The 17484-nt window shown below is 53.7% G+C and overlaps 5 protein-coding genes across 5 annotated transcripts; 2 read left to right on the top strand and 3 right to left on the bottom strand.

The window, feature by feature from the left end:
* Window positions 1-926: 926 nt before the first annotated feature.
* Window positions 927-1521, bottom strand: CORC01_08202 (uncharacterized protein; the record flags this gene model as incomplete). Its single annotated transcript, XM_022619836.1, has 3 exons — window positions 927-1031; window positions 1119-1427; window positions 1504-1521. The coding sequence occupies 3 exons, from the start codon at window positions 1519-1521 to the stop codon at window positions 927-929; spliced, it is 432 nt and encodes a 143-aa protein (XP_022473597.1).
* A 467-nt stretch (window positions 1522-1988) lies between these two features.
* Window positions 1989-3091, top strand: CORC01_08201 (pre-rRNA-processing protein IPI1; the record flags this gene model as incomplete). Its single annotated transcript, XM_022619835.1, has 2 exons — window positions 1989-2036; window positions 2120-3091. The coding sequence occupies 2 exons, from the start codon at window positions 1989-1991 to the stop codon at window positions 3089-3091; spliced, it is 1020 nt and encodes a 339-aa protein (XP_022473596.1).
* A 1860-nt stretch (window positions 3092-4951) lies between these two features.
* On the top strand, window positions 4952-7137 carry CORC01_08200 (DEAD/DEAH box helicase; the record flags this gene model as incomplete). The annotated part of the gene is made up of 5 exons (XM_022619834.1): window positions 4952-5298; window positions 5346-5509; window positions 5594-6031; window positions 6088-6579; window positions 6710-7137. The coding sequence occupies 5 exons, from the start codon at window positions 4952-4954 to the stop codon at window positions 7135-7137; spliced, it is 1869 nt and encodes a 622-aa protein (XP_022473595.1).
* A 629-nt stretch (window positions 7138-7766) lies between these two features.
* CORC01_08199 (aldehyde dehydrogenase) lies at window positions 7767-9728 on the bottom strand (the record flags this gene model as incomplete). Its single annotated transcript, XM_022619833.1, has 3 exons — window positions 7767-9353; window positions 9429-9591; window positions 9667-9728. The coding sequence occupies 3 exons, from the start codon at window positions 9726-9728 to the stop codon at window positions 7767-7769; spliced, it is 1812 nt and encodes a 603-aa protein (XP_022473594.1).
* A 1116-nt stretch (window positions 9729-10844) lies between these two features.
* CORC01_08198 (phospholipid-translocating P-type ATPase) lies at window positions 10845-15535 on the bottom strand (the record flags this gene model as incomplete). The annotated part of the gene is made up of 3 exons (XM_022619832.1): window positions 10845-11787; window positions 11838-15013; window positions 15074-15535. The coding sequence occupies 3 exons, from the start codon at window positions 15533-15535 to the stop codon at window positions 10845-10847; spliced, it is 4581 nt and encodes a 1526-aa protein (XP_022473593.1).
* Window positions 15536-17484: the final 1949 nt, after the last annotated feature.

Here is a 17484-nt window from a genome sequence, read left to right as displayed (position 1 = left end):
TGTTTGGAGGGGAGAGAAGGAGAGCAGCAAGGGGTGTGTGGTTGCATCTCTGCCCTTCAACGTTCAAACTCGACTTCCAAGTCCGACCGGCGCACCTACCCCGGCCGACGTTAGCCCCAGCCCACTTCCCGTTAGCTCAGTGTCGCGCCACGTTCTCAGCGCACCAAGCTTAGCTTATCAAAACGTTTGCGAGCCACTGAGCTTCCAGACGACATCCAACACACGTCCGTGGTGTTACACCTGGTTCGCGAGACTAGCTTAGCTGGCCGGCCGTGCCAGAGATTCTCCATTTCAAGCAGGGGAGGAACGGACGCATCGGCGCCGACGCTTCGTCGCGAGAGGGAGAGGCAGGGAAAAGCCACAGACGAAGAAGCTCCCGGAGCTGACGGATATGGCTTCCGGGCGGGAGGGGGGGCCTGTTCGCCATGTCCGATATCACGAAACGATGATGGCTTCGAACATCTTTTTTGAGTTTGCACTTGTATATCATTTCTTGCATTTCAAGCTATCCGGCATGCCCGCGGCCCCGGCCGCGATCGCCCGCGGAACAGCCGCTCCGGCTTCATTCCGGACGTATAATGCCAGGGAGCCGTGGCGGTTGGTAATTTTAGGGTATCATTCGTAATCGCGCCCGCCTCGACCGTTCCTGCCGAGCTATGTATCCCCCTGGTTTGTTCTCATGTGTGTTTGTGCGTAGAGCTTGTAGCTTGGCGGCTGGAAGAGGTTTCCCAGTCTCCGCTGCCTGCGTATCTTGTAAATGCGCTCATCTTGGAGCCGGACAATGAGCATGCCAACCCTGGCCCTCTGCCATTCGGCTAGGCATGTGCAAACCCTCCTGAAGAAACATTCGCTCGGTAAAGCCAATGAAGAGAAAATCCCTCAAACGCCGACCAATGCTAAAATCGTGAGTCGGACGTTGGGCTTCTTCAGGCCGGCGGTGTGTCATGCACCACGATAAGAAGGTACTTCGGATCTGGTACGATGACCAGCTCCTGTTTCTTCGTTCGTAGCCTCAGTAGCTTCAGCTCATCCTGTTCCCCATAGTTAGCCCCGGCCTTCGGTCAGGGGGAAAGACTCGCTCCCGCATTCTCCCTACGCAGTCGTGACCATCTTCTTACCTCAGTGTCTAGATCCAACACCAGCGTACCCGACGCATTCACCCAGTTCCAGACCTTTGCAGCAAAGTCCTCCAGGCCCTGCGGTTGCTCTTCGCCATTCTGCTGCTGCTGCTGTTGCTGCGCCGCGGCGCCCTCCCCCGAGAAGGAACCCTGTCCCGAGGTCTGCAGCGTCGCCGCGTTGAAGGACGACAGTTGTCCGCTTGTGCGTAAGATCGCGCCTGTGACTCGGTCAAGGATGACGGTCGCCTTGACGCCGGGCTTGTTCGAGAGGCGCTTGAGGGTCTCGTCCAGCGCGTCGGGTCCGTTGGTCTGCGAAAAGGGGGACACATTCTTTGTTTAGCTATGACGCCATCGCTGAAGAGGAGGAGGGGTCGAGGTCGCTCACGGATACTGCATCGGCCATAATTGGAGGAAGGGGAGGTGTACGAGCGAGAGACGGGTATGGGCTATGCTTCGTCTAAAGGCGTCCCGCGACAAGCGACGTATTAGAAGAAGGATCGAGTGTCGTGGAATCTTGGAAACAATAAATGAGTGTCCCCAAACACTGGGTCGGGTCGGGTGTCGTCTGTAAGGCTGGTTTGGAAGCTAAGGAGCCCAATAATTGGAGCTAGGATTCACCGGGTAACCGCGCCTCAACGCCGTAGTGGGGGAGTTTGACATGATTCTGCCGTCTTTGACCGCCTAAAAGTTCTGGCTCCAGAATTTGCAGGGGTCCCAACCTTCAACGTGCTAGCCCTCTCATGTGAAAACTGGTCGATGACTGAACAATTGATACCTGGAGAATGTAACGAATATTCGACGTCATAATCATAAAATCCACGAAAAGAAATCAACGAGCCTTAAGTTAGGATCGCCTAAACAAAAGACATCATGGGTTCCAGCACGAGGAAGAAGAAGGAAAAGGCGAAAGACTTTGCGGTATGGAGATCTCAACGAGATGCGGGTGAATCGCATCGCTCCCTCTCATAGCGCCTTGTGTCCATACTGACTTGCTCCCACAGAAACCAAAGTTCAAGGTCGGAAAGGCCAAGGCTAAGCCTTCCAACTTCACAGACACCAGCTTCAAGGCAAAGTCTATTGCCATGGGCCACCAGAAACTCTCAACTGAAGCCCCTGACAACGCCACTCAGTTTAAACACAACCTCTCGCTGGCCTCGACATCACGAGCAGACAAACAGCGCAAGGAGTCGCTGGCGCATCTGACGAGCCAGGTGCTGGCCGGCAACAACCCCGTCGGAACCGCCACCGTTCTAGGCAAGCTTCTGCCCCTGATCTCGGACGCCTCAGGACCCGTTCGCAGCCAGCTGCTGAAGCTGTTTCGGGCCCTTCCCGAGGCGGAGGTCAAGCACCACGCCGAAAAGTGCATCATGTACATCCGAGCTGGCATGACTCACCTATCCGCCGATATCAGCAATGATTCGCTGTCCGTTCTTGAGTGGCTCCTAGATGTCGCGGCAGACGAGACCGTCAGCTGCCCGGGAGGTTGGGTAAAGACCCTCAACAGCTTCTGCGCGTTGATGGGCTGGACTGTGAAGACGAGCTCGGGGTGGTCGACCGCGCCCAAGACGGGCCTCCGCACAAAGGACGCACAGTCGCACGCGAGGCAGGTCGCCGTATTGGCCCGGTTCCTGCAGTCGGGACTCAAGCCCGAGGTCGCGGCGCCGAGTAACCCCAACGCCTATGCGGACAATATGTACCGGGTGCCCCGGACGCCGAATCCCTTTGCGTACCTCAACCTTTTCGGGACTCGCCGGGATGAGGAAGCGGAGATGTACAATGACCGCGAGTCCCGGCAGCGGGTGTTCCACAGGAGGTTCCTGGACTCATTTCAACGAGGCGTGGAGCAGTCGAAAAAGGAGGGCGGTACCATCGGTCGTTCGGCCGTTGCATTGGATCAAGCCTTGACCCAGGGTATGATTGGGTATGAGGCGACGTCGGCTGTTGAGCCTCAAGATCTCCTTGATTTGTGGTGAAGGATTCGGCCCACAAACCTTCATTCGTCTACAATCTCAGGGGATTCCAAGGACACCCCGGACAAGATCACCATTGCCAATTCAGTCTCTCAACCCGAGCACTAGAGGTCCTTGTCAATCTCCTTTAGATGGCACCGGCGCAACCACTGAAGCCAGGAGCCCGAGCGGCTTTGTTCTCTGTCGAGGCAAGATGATCCGCCAAAAGGATTCTTCGGAGAATGGACACTTCTACGCTTCATCGCGAGAAGACTATATACATGGCTGCTGGAAGTTGGCGGGCAACATGGGCTCGTGTCCGAGTCGCGTGGTATAACCACGAGCGTCGTTATCAGCAGTATTGTGTACCATTTATAGAGGGATATGTTAATGATACCCATCTCACCTCGGTGAGACCCCTTTGTCCAACATTTGCAGTTACGTTAGATCGAATGTGATGGACACTTCCCTTGTGCCCAAGTCAAGCTGGGCAATCGTCATATCAGTGTTTTTTTTTTTTTTTTTTGGTTTCATCACGCGCTTATGAGTTGATCAATTCTGATCAAGCTTCATCTCCGATGTTAGGGCGTTATCAAACAGCTTCTTGATTGCTCTCCTTCATTGACGGCATGCTATAATTGGGACCAACTGGATTGACATAGTCTAAGACACTAAGCAGAAATATACGAGCACGATTAAGTCTTATCTGTGGCATCTCTCATATTACCATTGTTTATGAAGCTATATTTTCCTCTGTCTCTAGCCTTGGTTCTAGTCTTCCTCTTGGCTTTCTTCTTTCTTGAACTAGATAATTTACTTGAAGTACAAAGAGGAACAAGATGATGTGATTATATATGAGCAGTGTCAAAGAAGGAAGCTTTCCGTCTACTTTTCCCTTGCCGTCAGGTGCCTGGCTCAGACGAGGCTTCGTCCAGTGTCTGCAAGTTCTCATGAAGGCTTCAGAACTGGAAGGTGAAGTCTTCAGAGGGGCTCTCCAGCCTGTTTGGGGGGACTCATGAGGCAGTCACACTTCAACCCTCATCCGGGCTTAGTCGTCTCACCTGCCCGTCTCATCCATCGTGTCTTCCTTCTTTTGAGTAACGCGGCTGCCCTCTGCCCTCGTCCCTTCTTTCCTCGACGGCCGACCACCATCGAACCTTCCAATGCCCTCCCACTACACCTAATTCCTTTTCGTCTGCTGCTGCTTAACTTCCTCCCTCTTCTCCACAGCCAACGCAAACCTTCGAGAAAGGATCACCGACAAGACATCAGTTTTCGACTTCATTTTGACTTGAGAGGTAAGTACTTTCCAATTTATTCGAGCTGCTCTTCCATCATTCCCATTTCTATCTTCATCATCACCTTATCATCAATCTGTTGTCGCAGTCAGGGTCGGGTGTCTTCGCAAAATTTGCTCGTGGGTTCTTCATTTCGCCGTCATCACTTTCTCTCGCGGAACGCGTTGACAAATGTCAAATCTCGTTGCCCTGACCCTCCAAATTTTCCTCACGTCAAAATCAGGTTCACCTTCACTCCCATCCAACTCTCATCTCGGTCTGCTCCCTCCATCAAAGACACCGCAGGTTTACGAGGAAATCTCTTCTTCAAAGCTCCTTGCAGTTTCCATCTCGGAGAATTGACAGGCTTTTGATCTCCCATTCCCTGCCGTGACCACATCAACCGTTCTCGGTTTTCAGTGGCTTCCTTCCCTCATCAAAAAAATTACTGTCATCTCCTTCTTTCATTGCGGTTTACTAACTCATCCAAAACATCCAGCGCCAAGGTTGTCGCTCCGTGTAGTCTTGACCGCAATTTTCGAGACATTTTTCGATCAAGCAAATCAAGGTAAGCACTGCCGAGCTGCCTCCTACTGGCCATCATCACATGATCCATAAATTAACCAACACAAGCGGACTTCCGTCAACCAAGATGTCTGCCTTCAACACTGCCGACATGCAGTCGGCTCTTCCTTCTGATGACCCAGACAAGAAGGCTCCTGCTGCTGCCATCAACAGCGATGGTACAAAGTGGACTGAGCCTGTACCTTACAACTACGACGAGTTTGCCCAGCAGGGTCCCGATGTCTCGACCGAGTGGGCGGGCAACGGTGCCGTCTATGAATGGGATGAGGAATATGGCGATGTCGGTCCGAAGTTCGCTGAGCTCGAGAAGGCCCTTTTCGGTGATCCCGCCACCCGCCATGACTCTAATTCTGGCCTCGACTTCTCTGTGTAGGCTTCCCCCCTTCAATCGTCTGCACAAAACTAACCGTATATAGGATCTCTTCAGTCGAGGTCACCCAGGAGGGTGACACTCGTGTTGAGCCTGTTCACTCCTACAAGGACGCCGGCTTGCACCCTGTCATGTTGGAGAATATTGCGCTTTGCGGCTACGAGGCCCCTACCCCTATCCAGAAGTTCACTCTTCCAGCCATTCACAAGGGTCTCGATGTTGTGGCTATCGCTCAGACTGGCAAGTTTTTCTATTTTTGAGCCAAGCTTAACATTGCTAATCTACTTAAAAAAGGCTCTGGCAAGACCGCTGCCTACCTCATTCCTATCTTGAACAAGCTCATGGGCAAGGCCAAGAAGCTCGCTGCCCCTCGCCCCAACCCTTCTGAGGTTGAACTTGGACAGGCCTGGGTTCGTGCCGAACCTCTGGTGGTAGTCGTCTGTCCCACTCGCGAGCTCGCCATCCAGATCTTCAACGAGTCTCGCAAGTTCTGCTACCGCACTATGCTTCGCCCGTGTGTCGCTTACGGCGGTGGTCCCATGAGGGATCAGATTCAACAGCTCGGAAAGGGCTGTGATGTTCTCATCGCCTCCCCTGGTCGCCTTGTCGACTTCATTCAGCGGCCCGATGTTCTCTCGCTTAAACGCCTTAGATACATGGTGTTCGATGAGGCCGATGAGATGCTTCAAGATGATTGGCGCGAGGAGATGGACATCATCATGACTGGCGGTGGTAAGTTCAATCCTCTCCCTATTCGTGTCCCAAATATTCACTGAGTCTTTCTTTAGAACAGCAGGAGGGAAACATCAAGTACATGCTGTTCTCAGCCACCTTCCCCAAGCCTCTCCGCGATCTTGCAAAGGAAAACTTATCTTCTTCGAGCGTCCGTATCAATATCGGCCGCATTGGCAGCACCCACACCAACATCCTCCAGCGGGTCTTCAAGGTTGAAGCTTACGAGAAGAATGCGGCTCTCAAGGATCATATCAACTCTCTTCCTGCCTGCCGTACCATCATCTTCGTCAACAACAAGCGCACTGCCGATACCTTGGATGACTTCCTGTTCAACCTCGGCTTTCCGTGCACCTCAATGCATTCGGACCGTACTCAGCTTGAGCGTGAGGCTTCCATGCGCGCTTTTCGTGCTGGAAAGTCCCCCATCCTTATTGCCACTGGTATCAGCGCTCGTGGTATTGACGTGAAGAATGTCAACCATGTCATCAACTTCGATCTTCCTAGCTTGGATCACGGTGGGATTGAGGAGTACACCCACAGAATCGGTAAGTATATATATGCATATATATATTTTGCACTAATGTGCTTTCCCATACACGTTCTTTGATTCACCTTTCCTACAAACCCCGTCGCCTCTTCCATCGTTGCCCGAGATGTTACTAACACCGACTTTAGGCCGCACCGGTCGTATGGGCCAGCGAGGCATTGCTACCTCCTTCTACACCGACCGCGACGAGCCCATTGCTAGCGTTCTCGTTCGCACCCTCCTGGAGACCGGGCAGGAGATCCCTGACTTCCTCGAGCCTTTCAAGCCCACTGGTAAGGGCCTGGAGAACCTCAGATTCGAGACCGAGAGCGACTTCGACCCCGAGGAGGCCGGCATTGCTCACCTGGGCGTCTCTGGCGGTGACGGCGGTTGGTCCAACGAGGACAACGGCGGCGGCGATGTCGCTGGAGGCGATGGTGCCTGGGGCGCGACTGGAGGTGACGCTGGCTGGGGTGGCGGCAGTGGTGGCGATTCTGCCGGCAATGACACCCAGGAGAAGGAGTCCGCGGCCGCTCCTGCCTGGGGCGCTCCTTCTGGCGGTGGTGGTTCTTGGTAATTAGATAATACCTTCTGCATTTCCAGAAGCAAAGCTTGGGTTCTTTGCGTAGTGTGTTCATGATGCAGAGGATAGATGAGATAAGTTGGGGGCGGTCTATTCGGAATGCTTTGACGGAGTTGCCAAAATGGAATAGGATCGCAGCTAATGAATCATATACCTCTTGATACCAAACCTCACACACCCCTTGAGACTTACTGATGTTGTTCTTGAGGATCCCCATTCATTTCTCCCTGATGCTATAAAGTCAAGTCTCTCTGGCCGACAACGGTCTCCGGCAGGGAGTAAGGGGACAAGGCGATCACATCCTCTGTATCGGCTGAAGTGAAGATAGGCGATGAATCACTACTGTCTGCCAGCTCATGCGGCCCTCTTGTCCTCCAACTTCCCTGCTCCCAAGCTTCTCATGATCCATAGGTTCAATCGCACGGTCGAAGATGATGGCAACGCCACAATAGTAGAGGATATGATCTAGTTAGAGAAAGTTTATATGCTTTTGATTAACTTGGTATCTATGCCTCTAACCCGCTACTTTTCATTCCTCCGTTATTGTTATTATATACAGGCTGCACCTAGCTAGCTGCCCTTTCTTGCCCTCACTCCAACGTTGATGGGCTCCTTTTACAAGATTAAGCATTCCTCATAATATCGAGGATGCCCTTGAGCTTGCCCGCCAAACTCTGCGCATAACCCACGCCCACGACACCTCGAGTAAAACGCCAGCTGCGCTCCTGGTCCGGCACGGGATACTTGACAGGCGTGGGAATGGCAGTGCGGACGCCCAACCAGCCGAAGCGGTCGACACAAATGCTCTTGATGTTGCAGAGGCCTCTAAGACCTTCTTCACCGGCGAACCGACCGTAGCCGGACCCGCCCACGCCACCGAAAGGCAGCTGGACGGCGTAGGTTGCGCCAAAGTCATTGATGGCTACCATGCCGGTGTTGAGACCGTCGACGACGGCGCGGAGGACGGGATCGTTATCACCGCCGAAGATGGAGGCACCGAGGCCGAATTCTGGCGAATTAGCCACTGACAAAACAGAGTTTGCGTCAGGGCCGGGAGCGCGCATGATGGTCATGACGGGCCCGAAGCACTCTTCGTTCGCGATCTCCATTTCAGGGGTAACGTCGACAAGGAGGGTCGGGACAAAGTAGTGGCCCTTGGGGTGCTCTGGGTGGATGTACCGTTTGCCACCGGCGAGCAAACGGGCTCCCTGCTCGACTGCCTTATCAACTAGGGACTCAAGGCGGTCAAAAGCAGCATCCGAGATCATGGCGCCGACATCTGCAGTTGGTCCCTGCCGAAGATTCTGGACCTTTGGCGCCAGGGTGGCAACGAGCTGATCGTAAAGCTTCGGCGTAGCAATGATACGCTCAATTCCAATACAGTTTTGTCCGGAAGCTTGGAACGTGCCCCGCATGAGGATTTCAACGATACGCTTCAAATCCTTCGCGGCGGAGTCGAGGACGATGGAAGGATCCTTGCCGCCCAGTTCCGCGATCAGAGGTGTGAGCGACTTGGCGGCCGAGGCAGCTACCTTGAGGCACACGGGGCGGGAACCGATGAAAGTCAAGTGAGATATCCTGGGATGGGAAGTAATGTGGTTCGCCGTCTGTGGCCAACACACAACTGTCTGAATCAGGGCGGGGTCGTGCCCGTGAGCGATAAGAGCCCCTCTCGCTATGCTGGTAAAGTACTGGGAGCTCCAAGCTGTTTGCTCAGAGACCTTGACCAGCACACCATTTCCAGCAAAGATGCTCGAGATGATGGGCCCGACGAGGTTGTGGAACGGGTAATTCCAGCTGACCAGAGCACCGACAACACCAAGTGGCTCGTACCGCACTTCATTCCGCTTGTATGCCATGAGTAGGTTCGTAGGCCGCGGGCTGGGGCGAAGGGCCTTCTCGCCGTGTTTAAGCGTCCACGTGAGCTTCTCAACAGTCACAAGGATCTCGCCCAGCTGAGCATCCACCATGGTCTTGCCAGAGTCGAGACAGGCGGCGCGGCAGATATTTTCCTGGTTATCGAGAACGTGCTGCAGCATCGTGCGTAGCACCTGACAACGCTCGCGAAATGTCGTCTTTTTCCATTTCCTCTGCGCTGCGTGGGCAGCGTCGACGGCGCGGTCAATGGAGGCAGGGGTGGAGGGGTTGATGAAGCCGAGGAATTGCCCCGTGGCCGGGGCGTAACATTGGATTGCAGTCGTGCCGGAGATCTGAACCGGAGGATCAAGTCAGCCATCGTGCCAAGCGAATGTAGCATCTAGAAGCAGAGCATTGAGATGTCATACCTTGACGTTAGTCTCCTCGACAATGGAGTGCTCATCCGGAATCTTCGGCGGCGGTACGGTGTATGCGATAGCCTGGTCTTCATTCCAGCTCTGCGCCAGTCGCAGGAGGAATATACTGAGGATAACAGCTGCCGCAGCGAGTATAGACTGAGGAAATCCGGCCCTGTGGCGAGGACGTCGAGTTAGTTTCGGTGTCTCAAGCACGAAAGTGACGCCACATTGGTTAGCGATGGCTTACGGAACGGCTTCAAGGTACGCGTTGAACCTGTCGGCAACCTCATCCAAGAGCTGTGCGTCCATGATGAAGTCGTTCCGGGTCCAATTGCGCACCTCTGGAGTGCTTGTTGTCGCGAGTTTCTGCTTATGCCGTCGTGGACACTGAGGTCATGCAATATGCTCTGTTCAGACGATGAAGACCCTCCAGCGGATCGATTCATAAGGTCGCAGCGCATCGGATGTTCTTGGCCAAAAATCAGCAGAGCTCGGGGGAGCTTGCCCCGGTCGAGTTCCTTGCCAGGACCCTCGCTGAGGTGGGACTTGCATGTGGCAGGGGCTGGCTGCAGGGCTAGCGACAAGACAGATGGTACCTGACATTTTCAGTGTCCCTGCGCAGTGCCCAAAACTATCCAAGCACCCAAGGTATGCTACGAAGAGCATCTGGCAATTTCGACACTACAAGCAGTGGCAGGGCCTGGGACAAGTTGGATCGCACAACTTCCTCATCTAGATATAGCCTAATAATGAATGGCCTTTCTGTGTTCATCTTTTCCCTCTGACTTGGATCACAATCTAGAGGCGTTAAAAACACAAAAGTTGAAGTTGGTCTTTTTAACAGTTCAAATACCAGTTGGCTTCTGTCTCTGCGGCTCATCTCCAAGCTAACCCTATTATGTTTTGTTTTTTGCATCTTTTCCCTTCCCCTGCCGCGCATATGTAAAAAAAGCGTCGACAGCGCGAGAGCCATGCGCCATCACTTTGTTCGGTCCGCCCAGACTCATAACGCCCTCGGGCCTGACAAGTATTTCCAGCACTTCAGCATGGACTGGTTCCTGGCGCCCCCCTTCTCAATTCTAGGATGCACAAAAAAGCTTGCACAAAAATTGCCGTCCGAGACTTCCTTTCCGTAAACCTCCTTAAACGCCGTCGCAGTAGGAATACCTATACGATAAAAAGACCAAGAAGAACACAATACACTTCGAGACCAAAAAAAAAGCAGTAACAGTGTGTGTGGGTGACAAAGCATCGGGTCGCTGGAGTGCGAGGGCTGGAATGTCGTAGATCGCTCATGCAGATCGTGATGCATCGGGGGGATATCAACAAAACAGCAAAAAGAAACAAGACCCTGTCGGAAGGGTTGGGCCGGATATAATACAAGGAGAATTCGATTCGGTCGAGGTCGAGAGTCTGGAGCAGCCGCTACATGTTTGCGCTCTTCGTCAATGACAGACCCCGAAGTCGTCTGGGATGGAATCGGTCGCTGTAAGATTGGCTAGACTCTATCCGAGAGAGGCGAGCGGCCGAGGTGAAGTCGTTACTGGCCTCGAAACTGGCCCGCGTGCGGTCCATCGAAGCTCGCATTCGGTCGTAGGATGGTCGGGCTCGATCGTAGGAGGGACGGTTTCGGTCGAAGGACGATCGCATCGGAGGTGTCATGTCGAGGGACTGCGTTTGCATCATGTCCATAGATTGTCGATGGCCTGTATAGTTGGTGCCATCGCTGCCGTTCTGGCTGCGCGGGTTGTGCGTCGTGTGTGTTGCAACTGAAGGTGGATAGATTGGCCTTCTGTCCTCATCCACACTGGCATAGTGTATATGCTTACCCTTGCGCGAGCTATCCGACGAGTTCGACGGTGTCTTACTCGCCGTCTGCTCCCCCATAACCGTCGCGTCGTCGCCCTGTGTGAGACGAGAGAATTTGCCTTGCCGCTCTTGCTCGCGGATGATGTCGACGTCGTATGGGAAGTAGACCTTCTGAATCGCCTTGATCGCGAATCGGGGGAAAAGACTGATGACCGGTACAATAAAGAAGACCGCCCAGAATGATGCCTGGGCATAGATCTGCGGGGCGGCTTGGTAGAAGAACATTGACCCATCGGTAGACGTGTAGACGCCGGTAACGATGAAGATCATGACGTCGCTCAGAGCGACAATCAAGATCATGATCCAGTCCCAACGGTATGTGTTGATGAGAATGTATGCATTAATGACGAAGACGGCAGGGTGTGCAATGTATGCGCCAAGTCGCGTTCTGTCTTCAATATTCAAACCGTTCTTCGTCACGAAGCTCGTGCTGCTCACTGTCAAATACGGAATGTAGAAGACCATGACCGATTGGTAGACACCGTCAAGCATGTAAAGCCTGGAACCTAGTTAGCATCGCATCGGGGCCACTGCTGTGACCATACGTACCAGAATTTGGCCTGCGTCCATTCCGCCCGTTCGATACCACGGCGATACAGCTGCGGCACAGCCAGAGAGACCTTGTCCGAAACATCCTGATCAAGGACACCAAGAACGACGACCGGAACCGAGGTGAAGAGGAGGTTGAACAACAAGATGTACGTGTACTCGTAGATGTACGTAACGTCAAAGTCGCAATAGATTTGGTACCAGAAAATACCAAACACCCACACAACGTTTTTGTAGAAAAAGTTGGCCACGGTCTCGGCGAGACGACGATACGACCACCGACCGTGAACAAGAACCAACCGCGACAGGAAGCGGAATTGGGCGATCGCGTAGTCTGAAGACATGACAGCTTGTCGGCCTTCCTCACCAGCGATACCAACGCCGACATCCGCCTCTTGGATCATGGCGACGTCGTTGGCGCCGTCTCCAATGGAGAGAGTCATGACATCCAGACCGTTCTTCACCATGTTGACCACGGCGGCTTTCTGTGCAGGACTGACTCGGCAGCAAAGAACTGACTTGCACTGCTTGCAGAGAAGCAGAAACTTTTGCTTCAAAGCATCGTGGAGAACCCACTTCAGAGAGAAGCCGTCAATGACCAGGCCGTGTGTTGGGCCAGGAGGTTCGTGGTTCTTCCTCGCCTTGGCCAAGTCGTCGTCGTCACCCTTCATGCCGAAGTCCTGTAGGTACTTGTCGAGCTCCTGTTCCAGGGTGTCGAGGAAATGTTCGTCAGGCGTCTCACCGGTTTCGTCCTCGTCAACTTGTAAGTGGATGAGCTCCATGTCGTTGTTCAATAGATTGCAGGAGAAGCCAATGTTGATCGCAGTCTCGACCTTGTCACCTGTAAGAACCCAAAGCTTGATGCCTGCGTCGCCTAGTAGGGCGATGGTGTCCGGGACGCCGTCTTGCAGTCTGTCTTCGATAGCAGTTCCTCCGAGCAATGTCAATTCTCGCTCAAGATGATCCGCTACCTCCTCCATCTTCTCTTCTCGATTTTCAAGAGCCGCTGCGGCAGCATCGTACTCCTTGCGCCAGTTGGCATACTGGTCCTCGGTGAGTTCTCGCTGCGCAATACAGAGCGTTCTCAAACCTTCGCGGGCAAACATTTCCAAGTGCTCTGCCGTAAGTTTGCGAAGCTCTTGTTGCTCACCCCGCTTGAGGCGCGAATAGATGATACTGTCCGCTCCCTTGCAGATGAGCAAAATACGGTTGTCGGGCATCCGTACAATCGCACTCATCCGCTTTCTGGTCGAGTTGAACTCGATCGTGTTCAATATCGGATAGAATCGATCTTCGCCCATCACGTTCAAGTTGATACCCTCCTGAGAGCTACCAAGCACCGTGAAACCCATGTCGCGGGCTGTTGCGACAAGCGCCGCTTCGTCAGGTGACTGCGCCTTGAAAAGCATCTTTGGCGGTGATCCGGGTATTTTCTCAGCGATGACGGTGTGACACAGGGCAAGGCAGAGCATGAAGTGCTCATTCGCAGCTTGCTGTTCATCACCAGAATCACCCGCCAAGTCAGAGACGTAGTCGGGAGCAATGAAAGTCAGATCGGAGTCATGCAAGTAAGGGTTGTCGTGAAGATTTCTGAGGCTGTCGATCGCACGTAATTTGGCATCCGCGATTCCGGCTCTGGCTTCGGCAGCCTCTTTCTCCACGTCGACACCTAGCCTTTTTTGCATGCCAGCTTGGGCTTCCGTGTAGGCTTCGCCGTATGGTCGTCCGTTGATTGTTGCTTTCTTGAACTCCATCACGTTTTGCGTCAATGTACCAGTCTTGTCGGAGAAGATGTACTCAATCTGGCCAAGATCATCGGAGATGTTCCATGACTTCGGGATACAGGGTTGGTCGAGTGGTTCGTAGTACATCTCAACGTCGCTATAAATGAAGATTGCCTGTAGTAGTCGGACAATTTCGAGAGTGATGTAAAGAGCAATAGGAATCAAGTTCTGGAACACAATGATGGCGGCCCAGAATGTGATGAAGCCGGACATGGGTGCTGTTCCTCCAATCGACCCGAAATCGAAGAAGTGTAAGGACGCATCCGTCTTCGCCCATGCGACGCCGTTGATAATGCCTGACAAGACACACAAGATGAAGAGAATGCCGAAGTTGCAAATAACGTTGAAGTTCATTTCCCGGGCAATTCTGGGGCGCTTACTAGGCGTAATACCAGAGTTGATCATGATTTTCGTGTCATGTCCTGTGAAAACGACAACTCCCAGGGCCCATTCCGTGTTCCTAAGATTGCAGCCACGGAGAAGCATGTTGTCAATCGTAATGGGTTCGGTCATCAAGTCAGGCTCGGGTGAGTCTTCGAAGGTTTGGTGCCACCTTATGGCACCGTTATACTTGTATAGATTGGGCTGCGGCGGCTCGCTCTCGATCCAGAATTGAGCTCGTTCGCAATCCCTCGCGTGTTTTAGTGATCTGCCACACCTCAGGGCTTGTCGGACCTTCAAATTCGTCTCGCCGTCCAAATTCTTGGTTTCGACGTAGCAGGCACCATCTGGGTCAGATGTGGACAATACGATGATGTCGGCTGGCAACTCATCGTCGTTGTAAATTCGCACAAAGTCGCCGACTCTCAAGTCTTTCCAGTGATCCTTGTGGAACCGAGCATCACCGTTGACCGGGAGGCTGCGGTTCAATACATCTCCCTTGCGTTGCATCAAAATTCTGGCGCGTTTCTGGTCGTCATCTAGCGGAACCTCAAGGGTCTGTCGGGGGAGCGGAGAGGGGACTGGTGTCATTTGAATATCCTCTCGAGCGGATACAAATGAGTCTCGGCCGGATCGGGGCGAATTGAAAGAATCTCGTGCCATATGGGTTTCGACCGAGGGTCGCGGCGCATCGGCGTAGGATTCCGGGTTTTTGCGAATTGCCAGCTCTTTCCTGGCTTTCTTGGACCAGATACTCTCGATTGTGTGCCAAATAAGGCCAAAGAAGCGACTGTTGGCCTTCTTAATGCGCCTCCAAAGGGAAATGTTGTCCTCTTCGACGTTGACGTTGTTCCAGCCGCGCAGGCGATGAACGGGTGCATTGTTGAGCTCAATATCAAGAATGGTGCGACGGTAATCTTCGATAGCATCTTTAATTGCCGTGACGGCAACGATGAAAATCAAAGGCACCGAGTTGAGACCAGGATTCGTACCGCCGAAGATGGGGAAGAACTAGACAGGGGTTGGAATTGGGTTCAACAAGCCTTGGGGGAGACCTCGAGTCTAACTTACCACCAGGATAACGAGGAAAAGGAAAAAGATGTTGGCGATGTTCTGAAATTGAAACCACAAGTTTTTGGGGACGAAACTTATGGGTGTATACTTTGCTGTGCGGATCTTGTTCCTCGGGAAGTGCTGACTTGGGTGACCTTCCTCGTCTAGTAGCTCCGAGGGCAGAGGGAGGTTGAAGAACATTTTCCTGCCACCATTACCCTCCTCGGGATCGGAGGCCGTGTTTGCCTCGGTTTGTAGAGATTCAGTGCCACCAGAATTGCGACTCTTCTCGCTGTTGTGTTTCTTGTGGTTAGCGCGGTGCATGATGGAAAGCCTCTTCTTGTTGCTGCTCTTTATCGTCATCTTGCGAGTAGCCCATCTCGACCTCATCGTTGTCAACGCGGGACCCTCGGGATCGTTGGCGGGATCGTTAGCAGGATCAAGGGCCGCGCTGGGCGCTTCTTCGTTCGTGGGCGCCATCGTGGTCTCTTGATGTGCGGGCGAGCAGCCCGATCAACCCGAGTGGCCCTCCAGTATGGCCACGTCCGGCCGCAACGTTGGTCCCAGACGGGGGAAGGGAGACGGGATACGATGTATTTCTCCAGCGCCGGGGATTCGATTGCAAAGGGCGGATTAAAGCAGATTGTTATCGATTCGTTTGTGAGAAGGAGAACGAGCGACCGTGGGTGTTCAGCGTAACGTCGTCGTCGTCGTCGATGTCCGTCCGAGGTTGTGTTGTAGTGTTGGTTGAGAGGTTGTGTGGTTCGTGCGAGGGAGTAGCAGAACTGGAAGGGAGTGGTCGGAAGGGGGTAAGAGGTATTTTGGCTGAAGGGGCCGGGAGGCGCTGTCGCGGTGTTTGATGACAGCGTTACCCAAAAAAACCCGCTGTGAAGGGGGGGAGTGTAGCTGGGTGCCGGGGGCGGGCAGGCGAGGTAGCTCGAGTCACCCCTTCAGTGTGTCTGGGTCTCTGGGTCTCTGGGAACAGCGGTGCGCGCAGTGCAGAATGTAATAGTAGGCCGACAGAGCAGATGAAATGGACGGTGCTTCGGTCATTTCGACGGCGTGGTCGGGTTGGAAGGCACGGGGGGAGGGGCGAGAGACAAGTTATCCACGCTTGGATAAAGTACCTCATGGATCTCACTCTGTGCAATGGCGCAGGGGTAAGAAATGTACGTATCGGAGGTACCTCGAGGGAGCACGGCAACGGAAGTATCTCGCCCTACCGCGAGAGTGGGGGACTGTAGTGGAAACAGCCTAACTAGGTACAGACCTTGAGAACGCTAGAGGAGGTACTGTCTGTAATCGCCCTTGTATCGTGCTTTTTCTTCTGGCACTCCGAGGCTTGTTGGCTCAGATATGTGCATAGGGCTCAAGGCACTGGGAATAAGTCGGAGGGCGAGACACAGAGAGGGAGCAGACGCGGAAAGGAGGAGAGAAGGGAGGGAGACAGGCACGGGGTCGAACGAGGCATGGAAACCGACGGAGTTGGAAACCAGTGGGAAGGCGGAAAGGAAAGTGAGGGAGACGGAGGCGAGGGAGACTGAGAGACTTACAGACGGAGAAAGAGAAGGCCTGGAGAAAGGAGCAACCCAAGCAACCAAATGCGCGAGCCCGGGGTGCCGTGTCGGCCGGGCCAGTTCCAACTCCCCCCTGCCCCTCTCTCTCTCTCTCACTTCTTCTTTTTTTTTCCCTTCCCGCAGATGTAGCATTGTAAATGCACCTCAGACTGGCAGCAGCAGCATGCGGCGGCACCAAACAAACGACAAGCAGGAATGCACTACCACGATCACGACTCCTCCGTAAAAACCAGACGGCCCCGTCGGGTCCCTGAAGTCTCCTTCTGTTCGTCGACTGGTCACTCGCATCACCGATACACACCACCCGCCCGCAAAGATGTGGCGCCGCAGGTACTTTGGAGGGTACCAAGGGATAGGCGCATCAAGTGGCCGCGCGCCCGGATGGCCCGGGGACTAGCAAGACTCCACGGCCGTCTCTGCTCCAGTGCTCCTGCAATCGACTGGGCTAACGTTGGTAGCAGAAGGCCAGAATTCCCATCTTTTTGCTCGAGCAAGCACGGCGAATAGGACGATTCCCGCTTAGTCTGCTTTGTACGACGGCCAAGGCCGCGCCCCTCTGTCCCTGTACCTAGTACATAGAACAGAGTATCCGCACACCATAGTAGATGAGCAATCATGAACCATCCACGGATACAAGTTACAACCTTGACACTAGTCGGCTGCTCGGCGGATGATGGGGGTTGATGGATCATGGATGCGTGCAATTGGTAATCACTCGCGGCCTGACCAATCGCCCAGTCCCGTCCTGTCCCTCACTCTCGCTACCACGGTGACAGGAGATTCGAGAAGACTTGAGGCATGGAACCCGCCATAGGCATTGACACTCTGTCCATGTTTTCTCCTTGTACCAGC

Source organism: Colletotrichum orchidophilum (assembly GCF_001831195.1).
Source record: "Colletotrichum orchidophilum strain IMI 309357 chromosome Unknown Scaffold_69.1, whole genome shotgun sequence".
Lineage (NCBI taxonomy): Eukaryota > Fungi > Ascomycota > Sordariomycetes > Glomerellales > Glomerellaceae > Colletotrichum > Colletotrichum orchidophilum.
This window is presented reverse-complemented; position numbering and strand designations above follow the sequence as displayed.